This window comes from Chionomys nivalis, chromosome 9, assembly GCF_950005125.1.
Source record: "Chionomys nivalis chromosome 9, mChiNiv1.1, whole genome shotgun sequence".
In the NCBI taxonomy this organism is placed as follows: domain Eukaryota; kingdom Metazoa; phylum Chordata; class Mammalia; order Rodentia; family Cricetidae; genus Chionomys; species Chionomys nivalis.
In genome coordinates, this window is record NC_080094.1 from 23,865,190 (window position 1) to 23,874,593 (window position 9,404).

Here is a 9,404-nt window from a genome sequence, read left to right on the forward strand (position 1 = left end):
TGTTATATTAACATTAACATGCCATCTTGAGGAAAAATGAGAAAGGAGAATTTTAGGTAATTTTAGTTGAATTTAATTTTAGTTAAATGTGTTTGTGTGTCAAGTTGACAAGGGGTCAATTGTGCTGGCTAGTTTTATGTCAACTTGACACAAACTGGAGCCATTTAAGAATAGGGACTCTCAATGGATAAAATGTTCCAGTACTGCATTTTTGATTAATTATATTAATGTGGGAGGGACCAAATCACTGACGGTGATGCCAGTCCAGGAGGGCAGTCCTGGAGCATATACGAAAGGAGGCTGAGGAGCCGTGCAGTAGGCAGTGTTCTTCCATGGCTTCTGCTTCACTTCCTGCTTCCAGATCCCTCCCTTGAGTTCCTTCCCTGGCTTCCTTCAGTGATGGAGCTATAAACTGTGGAGTGAAAGAAACCCTTTCCTTCCCAAGTAGCTTTTGCTTTTGATCATGTTTTTTAAAAATCTTTTATCTATCTATCTATCTATCTATCTATCTATCTATCTATCTATCTATAGGAATGTTTTGCTTGCATGTACATATGTGTACCCTGTGCATGCCTGGTGCCCCCAGAAGCCAAAAGGGAGCGCCAAGTCTCCTAGAAGTGTAGTTATAGATGGTTGTGGGTCATCATGTGGATGCCATAAATCCTTTGCAAGAGTAGCAATGCTCTTAACCATTGAGCCATCTCTCCAGGCCCTGGTCATGGCATTTTATTACAGCAATTTTATCCTTTGGTAAGATAGCTGGATCCCTAGCCTGAGATGCAGACTGGAGCCATGTATGTCCTTACACACCTCCTTCCGTGCCCAGCTCTTGGCTAACTCTTCAATCTGCTGCTTCACTTGTTGTGTGATAGCACTGTGTGTGTGAACATCTATGTGTGGATATTTATCCACTTCCAGCTTCCTCATGGGCACTTTGTAAGGACAGAAGGGCAGTCATCTGAACCCCAGCCCTCAGCTCTTCAAGACCATTCAGTTCTGTGATGTGAGGTCCAGCTCTGGTAGAGCTATATCACCAGCCTCTAAAGCCTCAAGAGATGGGAGGAACATAAGACCCCAGTGTAGAATCAGAGCCATTTTATTTAGTTATGAACACAGATTATTCATCAAGTCTCAGAAAGGAGGAGAGCAGGTTTCTTGAGAACATGGTCATGCCATTTTCCAGGACATGGGCCCCCTTCTGTGAGCCATGGGAAGCTGGGCAGAAGGAAGTGAACAGAGCAGCAAGAAATGGTTCTGTTGGGAGAAGAGTTCAATCAGCAGGGAGACTTGAGGTTGGTGACTCTCACTGATAGTGTTCCATCATCACCTGGCATTCTGAGGGACAGGGCCATGTTGAGACTCAAGGCTATGTCTTGATGGCTGCTTGTGTATGTGTATGAGTGTGAGTCTGTGTACTCACGGGGACTTGACTAGTGAGTCTGTATATGTGTGCCTGTGTGGATGAGGGTTTGACTGCCAAGCCTATGTGAATGAGTGTGTGCCCGTGATCACATATGTTTCTCTTTGGAGCTGGATTGCTTTGGTTCTGGTCCATCTCCACATCTGTCAGTTACTCCATGGACTTACTTCACGCATCTCTGTGTGTCTACGTCCATGTTTGTCTCTCTCCTAGCGTATTGCTCCTATAGCTTGGATCTAACATCCTCTCCTGAAGCCTACGTGTTAAAGGCTTTGTGCCCACAGCGGTGCTGCCGGGAGAGCTGCTGTGGGTGCTGTTGTCTCAAGAGCCTGGCTTCTCTGTCCTAGAGGATGACAGCTAGTCCACAGATCCTAGGAAATGAGAGAAGCATTTACCATCGCAGCAGAGACAGGTCCTTTCATGGAAGGCTTAGACCTTAATGACAAATTGTACGCCATGCAGCAGCAATTCTAGAGGGAAAAAATGACTAAAATTATGATCTGGAGGCAAAGGAGTCCAGAAGAACCTGAGTGCCACCCGAGGCTCTGGAGCACCAGCCATGCTCACTGTGCCCAGACATGTCGGGAAACACGAGGTCTTCCCCTCCAGCCGCCCAGCTGTTCTCAGGTCAGACTGAGGAGGAGGCCAACTGTAACTCAGACTCATATGGATCGTTCATGGGAACAAAGACACCCCCAGCCAAGGAGGATGTGGCGAATGAGAGCTGGCATCCCATGGTGTGCAGGGACAAACAGCACTCACCAGCAACGTCATGCATCAGGGTGACATCCAAGAGGCTGAGGATCCCATTGACCACAGGACACACCTGACCCAGGGCAGAGAGGGGAGTGAGGCACAGGACCTCCTGCAAGGAGGTCCTCAGGGAGGCAGCATGCCCACGGTGGAATATATTCAGGGATACTTTCTACAGTCCAGAAGAAGTCAACCAATGTGTTTGGAGGTGTGGAAAGACGTAACACAGATGGCTGGATCACAGGACAGACGGACTGATGGATGGATATTTCCCATCTAGAGTAGCCAATTTAGCTCAGCCCAAGAAGCTCTATGACTCGTGGAGCAGGGTACTCTCCCTTTGATCTCTTACCACGCCCTGCACCAGGCCAGGAATGACTTTAGTCAAGATGTCTGTGAGGCTGTCTATCAGGTTTTGAAGTAGATTGAGTCTGAAAGAGAAAGGCATGCGTGTGATCCAGAGGCTTGGGGTTGGGAGAAGTTCATCAGCCACTATGCACACCCAGTCTTGTCACCCGGTAACTGAGACCAGACCTTGCACACTCATGTCCCTGGCAGATTTAACAGCAAGAACCCTAGATGAAGAGAGTCACACCCAGCCTAGCTGTGCATGTACAGAGGAACATAGAATAAGCACACATTCCAGGGACACAGTAGGTGCACAACAAGACTGGAATCAATGAACGTATGAAAAATACCTGGTTTGTAGTTGTCATGGAGACACAATGAACTGATACATACAACGTTCAATATATGAACTTAGCAAATGTGAGCTGTGGTGTGACCAGGTACTCTACTCTATGAATGGCTGGGCCTTCACATGGGCCAGTCAACTGGAACAAGCAATTCAAATAGGTGCTGCATCTATTTATCTCTTAGGAAGATTCTATTAATAATATCACATGGTTTTGTGTTGAAGATAAGCAAGGTGAGACCAAATTAGAGGAACCCTAGCCAGGTTCATGTCACAGGTGCTCTGATTCTCCTCATCAGGTTATAAATGTTGGTCTTAAACCATATTCTATATTGCCTTTCCAACATAAAATTGATCATCTTGGTTTAATAAGGGGTCTTAAACCATATTGCCTATCCAACATAAATTTGGTTTGATAAGGGGTAACTGAGCATTTATCCATTTACTCATCTACCGATACACCTGCCTATACATCTTTCTCCCTACCCACCAATGACTTACCATCCATTCATCCATCCATCTAAATATCCACCCATCCATTCATCCACCCACCCATTCATCTATCCATCCACCCACCCATTCATCTATCCATCCACCCACCCATCCATCCATCCACCCACCCATCCATCCACCCGCCCATCAATCCATCCTCCACCCACCCATCCACACCTCTTTCCCTAACATATCTTTCTTCCTGTCCTTTTACTCATTCATCTTCTCTTATTCCATCATTTTACCCTGCTATCTCTGGGCAGGAGAACCAGCCCTTTGGCCTTACCCTTTAGGCAGTGTGATACGCAAGCTGCCAGGAGAGTTAATGCAGTCACCAATGACCAGACGGCTCCTCCCTTGAATGTCTCTCACAGCGTAGATTTCTGCAGTGAGATCCAGCTTCACAGCGAACTCCAACAGTTTTCCAATCAGGGGTCTGACAGAGAAGGCAGAGACAGCTCAGAAATGGCATCTGACTTCTCCCATTCCAAGGTTGAAGGCTTCTCCTTGGCAGGAGTGCCAGCCTCACCTTAACTCCATTTTTGTCACAGTGGTATTGATCTCTGTTCCCATTAGGGGAAACCAAGATTTAGAGAGATGTGTGTTTTTCACATGACCCCAGTTTGTTCAACACATCGAATAGGTAAGGTTCGAGGCTTGGCCTTTGCAGCTCTCCACAGCCACCAGGCTGTCCCTCTGTGAGTCCTCCTCCCACCACCACCCACCCTGGCACCTACTCACGTGTTCACTTTGAGTTCAAAGCCCAGAGGGATAGTGACATAGAGGCGGTGGAAGTCATAGCTCTGCGCCAGACCGAGTTCCAGCAGCTGGGGATTGGTGACTTTTATGCTGACCGGGGAGAAACGTTAGCATGTTAAGCCTCAAACCAGGGAACCGCCTTTAAATTTGCTCGTCACGGAGGGAGAACTGGACACCTGGGATCAGGACAGCCTTGGAGTCAGAACCACTCCGGGTTCTGAGCCATGCCCCTATCATTTCCAACTTCCTTCTGGATCAGATCCTGACATTCCATCCTCTGTTTACCTCAAGCCTAAGAGATATTTGAGGAAAGAGACTGGGTGTGCTGGTTTGGAGCCTTTCAAAGAAAACGGCTGACTTTTAACTTGGTAGGAAGATGAGTCATTGGATACAGGGGAGGGTGGATGGCAGAGGGAGTGTTTAGAGGAAAGGAAGGAAAAATGGATACATGGATGGATGCACTGTCAAAGGAAATGGCAGCACCTGTTGGGAAGAATTCAGAAAAGGTGGGAGGGCACCTTCCCTGTGCTGTCCGTGGTGCCAGGTATTTACCCTTTTCTGGTCTCCTCCACATCCTTTCTCTGTGTGTATAACCCCATCTCACAGATGGAAAAATCAAGTCCAGGAGTCTAAGGACCTGACTCTGGATCATCCAGCACAGACAGTCTTACGGCAATCAAACTGAAGCCTGTCTGCTGTCTCCAGGTCAGGAAGCAAAGGCTTGGGAGGCTGGGAATCCTGGCAGTGGCTTTGGTCTGGTCTTACTAAGGACTCAAGTTTGGGTATCTGGTCACTGGCAATAAGCTCCCCATTGTGGCTTTGTGCCTAGGAAGCTCTTGAGTTTCTCATGGGAAGCCCCACATCAGGTCTCAGTCAGATCACTTAGGAGATACGGTTGAGGAGAGTAGCCTAGTGACAGCCCACATTCCCCAGAAGGGCTGAGCAGTGGGCAGAAAAGGCCCCAGGTTGGTGCTTGTCTGAGTTAGACTCCTGACTCTGCATCACACAGGCATATCTCTGTGCCTCAGTTTCTCCATCTGGAAACTGGGATACTGGAGTTGACATGGAAGGGTTGTCGTGGGGATAATAGCTATTCCTGGAGCCCAGGATGTGCCCCAGCTTATAGAGTGGGGAGAGGCCTGGGGCTTGAGCCTTGGCTTCATGCTCAGTCCCCCTTCTCTCTCTCTCTCTGTAGGTATTCAGCTGTTAGTGGGAACCAAGTCCTTCTTTGGAAAACTCACTCAAGGATGTTGTTCAGGATTGGGATTGAGGAAATTACTCTTCCAATCACCCCGACCAGACCACCGGCGTTGCTTCCTGCAGGTCTTACGTAGCTCAGGAGAGGCATGTGTTCCAGAAAGCCCAGAATGCCCCCAGACAGCAAACCTTGGCTAAAAGCTGCAAAGTGGAGAATCTCAGGGTTCACACTGCTAACTCTAGGGCAGCAGTTCTCAGCCTATGGGTCACAACCCCTTGGGGGTTAAATGGCCCTCTCATAGGGGTCTGCTAAGACCATCGGAAAGCACAGATATTCACATCATGATTCATAACAGCAGCAAAGTTATTACTATGAAGTAGAATGAAAACAGTTGTATGGTGGGGTCACCACGCATGAGGAACTGTATTAAAGGGTCACAGCTTTGGGAAGGTTGAGAACCACTGCTCTAGAGCCTTAGTCATTTTTTCTCATTCCCCTTCTTATTATCAGGAAGTTGTATAGACCAGAGCACACGTGTGCAAACACACACACACACACCACACCACACACACCATACACTACACACACACTGTACACCACACACACACATACCATACACCACACACACACTCTACACCCCCCACATACACACCATACACTACACACACACTGTACACCACACACACACATACCATACACCACACACACACTCTACACCCCCCCACATACACACATCCACACCACACACACACACAATACACTACACACACACTCTACACCGTACCACACACACACACAATACACACACGTTACACCACACACACACTGTACACCACACATACATGCACAGCATACACCACACACACTATATACCACACACACACTGTACACCACACTACACCACACACACACGCACACATACACACCATACACTACATACATACTGTACACCACACCACACACACATACACAGCATACACCACACACACACTATATACCACACACACACACACACATGCACACACACACACATCCCCGAAAGACACTGTCGCAGACTCACTTACCATTTCTGAAGTTTGCAGCAATAAGGTGTGTAGGGTATGTTGTTACAACTGGAGTCACTGTGTAGGATGGGTTCGGGCTCAGGTGCACGGGCCGGTAGTGACCCATGGATATGGGCAGGTTCTGGTCCAGGTGCACGGGCCGGTAGTGACCCATGGATATGGGCCGGTTCTGGTCCAGGTGCAAGGGTCGGCAGTGACTCAAAGATGTGGGCAGGTTCTGGTCCAGGTGTAAGGGCTGGCAGTGACCCACAGATGTGGGCAGGTCATAGCTTAGGGGTAAGGGATAAGCCAGCTGGGCTGAACTCTGGGCCAGCAGCCCACAGAGGACAACGAGGCTCCCGACTAGAAGCATCTCTTGGTATCTGCAGAAAGAATAACAAGTCACCGTGGTTTGTATATCAGAGGATTCTCTGCACTGCCTGCCCTGTCCCCAGGTGTGGGTCCCCACCCCCCCCGAAGCCCAGGGAGTGATAACTAGCAACAATAGCTAACACTGCCATAGTGTCGTCTGTCCCAGGCCCCAGGCTGAGCCATTCAGTCACCAGCTTCATTGTCACCACATCCTCAGAGCGGGCATGGACAACCTCTAGTGCACAGTTGGAGCATTGGCCCAGTGACTCCAGGCAGCCTCCCCCCAATGTCACAGGTTGCAGTAGAGAGAGGAGCTGAAGTCAAGCATGCCTGACCCAGAAGCTTCTGTGTAGTTAAGTGACCATCAGAGTTACTCTGGGGCTGGGGCATGGGACTGTGGTGGCCTGACTCTCCAGTGTGGATGAAGAGGCTCCAACATGGCAGAGGCTGAAGATCTGAACTGCTCGGCCATCATCTCTGCTAAGCGATGGTTCTTTGGTCTTTGGATGGTTCGGGCCATGATGGTTTGTGGATACCATCAAGAGCCATGGAATGTCCAAGGTCAAATGACCATAGACAGCTTCTCAACTGTGATGGAACCTGAAGTTAAAGTTCCTTCCCTCCAGCCTTGACTTCGGGCATGTTGAGAGCCCACTGCTCCATCAATGTTGGCCTCTCTAGGAAAGGTGAGTGAACAGAGTCCTTGCCCCTGACCAAGGCCATCCCTGTATCTCATGGAAGGCCCCCAGTTAGTGACAGTACCATCTGCCAGCATAAGCTTACAGTGAGGGGCATGGCCTCCTGCTCCCCAGAGCATCCGTGGAGCAGAGGAAGGGGCAGGTCTCACCTGAGTCTCGAGATCTCAGCGACTGTCCTGGGCTTCTCTCCTATCTGCTTCTGATGAGCTGAGGGCCTCTTTTATAGAACTGGACTCAGGAAACACAAGATTAGATGATGGGCTTCTAGATAATTCCCAATTCTGCAATCTGGCAGTGTCTTTCAGGGTTCTGCAAAGTAAACAATTACCAATCACTTAATCAGGTGAGTCAGCTGTTTGACCCACACGTTAAGCAAGACGACTTGAGATGGCAGGTTATTAAAGACTCCATGGTCCCACGCATGAGGATTGCATTGGAGATCCATGCTCATGATGGCAGGGAGATCAGGCTTGGAATGGAGCCGAACAGCCAGAGTAACCTCGTCAGGAACTTCATTCTTTGCTCTCAGTCCATGTCCTTCCCAGGTCTCGTTCCTTTTTTCTGTTTGGTGATGTTTTTCTCACACACTACATGTGGCCTTCCCAGCTCTGAACGATCCCTTAATTCCATGCACACGTATGTGTAGGTGTAGGGACATGCACGTGTGCATGCTGTTTTCTAAGTTGCCAGTGCATGATGGTTAGGTGCTTGTAGGTCCTCACCAGATTCCTGGTAGAGATGCTGCTTGTTTCCAGAGGAGAAAACTGAGGTCCAGCTAGGGAAAGCGACCCAGAGAGTACGGGGCAGCATTAGAAGTCAACTCACTGGATAATAATGGCATATAAACAAAAGCAGCATCGAGCAGGTGCCCTGTCCTCAGAGCCCCACGGGTGGGAATGAACTTTGACAATGGGAGCTGGGGTTCAAGTGCGAGGTGGCAGGACAGAGAGACAGTCACACTTGGTCTTTCTCCTAATCAGCATACTGGGAGATGAAGCCTCTAATTTACTCGCTCTTTGCTTTCCCACTCACACCTCCCACTTCTAATAAAGATTTATTTGGGTTGGAGGGAGGGCTTCCTGGTTAAGACTGTTTGTGGGTCTTGTAGAGGACCCAGATTTGGATCCTGGCATCCACCCCATTACTCTAGTTCCTGTAGATCTGATGCCCCATGTCTTTCCTCTGGCACATGCACACACAGGTGGCGCTGTTTCAGGAGGTTATGGGGCTTTTAAGTATGGGAGTTTTGCTAAAGGAAGTACATCACAGGAAGTGGGCTTTGAGATTCTGTAACTTCACCTCACTTGCCATTCGTTCTCTTTGATTCCCGCATGTTGATAGGCACGTGATCAGCCAGTTTCCTGTCCCAGCTGTCTGCTGCCATGCCTCCCCACCATCGCGGGCTTGCCCTCTGCGACCATAAGCCAAACCAGATTCTGCCTGTAGGTTGCTTTTGGTCATGGGATTTTAGCACAGCAACAGAACAGTGGCTAACACAAGGACTGTGTTGTTTGCATCGATAATGCTGTCATAGTCATGGGTGCTGTTGGATGCATCAGCCTTTGGAGCAGATTCACCACAGAAACAACATTTCTCAAATTCCTCCATGGAGCTGTAGCTAATCAAGTTCTTTCCAAATCTTCTGGCAGTGGCCACTGGAGCCTGTACCGATGCTGTGAGACTCTACAGTCCTCTTCATGGAGGTGGCACGGCAAGCCACCATGGCTGAACCAACACCACCTTACCATCTGCCAAACCATGCTGCCTCGGCCTCCACTTAATTCACCCCTGGTGGACCACTGAACCCGGAGCTAGAACGCAGGTATTTTTAGTTTTTATTTCCAGTACAGAGAATGGAACCCATGACCTTGGGCCTGCTCAGCACACACTCTATTAGTGAGCTACACCCTCATCTCCTATGCTTTTATTGATAAGTCCACAATCCTACTTCAGGGCCTAATAATTAATGTAGCGA

The 9,404-nt window shown here is 48.9% G+C and overlaps 1 protein-coding gene across 1 annotated transcript; it reads right to left on the bottom strand.

The window, feature by feature from the left end:
* Positions 1 to 1,849: 1,849 nt before the first annotated feature.
* Positions 1,850 to 6,732, bottom strand: LOC130881970 (BPI fold-containing family A member 5-like). Its single transcript, XM_057781839.1, has 8 exons — positions 6,579 to 6,732; positions 6,381 to 6,437; positions 5,360 to 5,516; positions 4,101 to 4,208; positions 3,646 to 3,795; positions 2,526 to 2,604; positions 2,183 to 2,246; positions 1,850 to 1,890 (listed from the first exon to the last, which is right to left on the bottom strand). Exons 1-8 carry the CDS (start codon positions 6,730 to 6,732, stop codon positions 1,850 to 1,852), a joined length of 810 nt encoding a protein of 269 aa, XP_057637822.1.
* Between the last annotated feature and the right edge of the window lie 2,672 nt (positions 6,733 to 9,404).

Bases quoted from the DNA above. Each gene is read 5' to 3' on its own strand.
- LOC130881970 (XM_057781839.1), bottom strand. From the start codon at position 6,732: ATGCTTCTAGTCGGGAGCCTCGTTGTCCTCTGTGGGCTGCTGGCCCAG. The intron at 5,517-6,380 runs GTAAGTGAGTCT...TCCACTTTGCAG, and splicing joins TGCTGCAAACTTCAGAAATG to CTTTTAGCCAAGGTTTGCTG. The intron at 1,891-2,182 runs GTGAGTGCTGTT...TTTTCCCTCTAG, and splicing joins CCTGATGCATGACGTTGCTG to AATTGCTGCTGCATGGCGTA.